This window comes from Acanthisitta chloris, unplaced genomic scaffold, assembly GCF_000695815.1.
Source record: "Acanthisitta chloris isolate BGI_N310 unplaced genomic scaffold, ASM69581v1 scaffold9855, whole genome shotgun sequence".
Lineage (NCBI taxonomy): Eukaryota > Metazoa > Chordata > Aves > Passeriformes > Acanthisittidae > Acanthisitta > Acanthisitta chloris.
Genome location: NW_008672069.1, coordinates 2,806 through 3,344, shown reverse-complemented (window position 1 = coordinate 3,344; position 539 = coordinate 2,806). Strand labels below are relative to the sequence as shown.

The window sequence follows — 539 nt, the reverse complement described above, 5'->3', positions numbered from 1 at the left end:
CTCCCATCACTCCAATCCCATCTCCCAATCCCGTCATCTCCCATCACTCCAGTCCCATCTCCCATCACTCCAATCCCATCTCCCACCTCCCAATCCCATCACCTCCCATCACTCCAATCCCATCTCCCACCTCCCAATCCCATCATCTCCCATCACTCCCATCTCCCATCTCCAATCCCCAGGGAGCTGGAGCTGCGCTTCGCGGTGTCGGAGCTCCCTGCCGTGGTGGTGCTGAAGCCCAACGGGGAGGTGCTGGTGGAAAATGCCGTGGAGGAGATCCAGAGGTTGGGCCCTGCCTGTTTCCAGAACTGGCAGGAGGCCTCGGAGCTGGTGGACAGGAATTTCCGCCTCGCCGAGGACTCGGATAAACATTCCCGGCGCAGCCTGACCCATCCCCTGCGGCGACTCAAGTACAAACTCCACGACGACGACGACGACGACCGAGACGGAGAGGAGGAGGAGGAGGGAAAGGAAGAACCTTAGCAGCTCCAATCCCAGTTTGGGACAATAAAGGACAATTAAGGACAATATGGGACAAT

General features: G+C 58.3%; 1 protein-coding gene across 1 annotated transcript; it reads left to right on the top strand.

Moving 5' to 3' along the window:
• Positions 1-182: 182 nt before the first annotated feature.
• Positions 183-483, top strand: LOC103801931 (nucleoredoxin-like protein 1; the record flags this gene model as incomplete). The annotated part of the gene is made up of 1 exon (XM_009074369.1): positions 183-483. A coding segment is annotated over one exon (301 nt), but the record flags the coding sequence as incomplete, so codon positions are not given.
• Between the last annotated feature and the right edge of the window lie 56 nt (positions 484-539).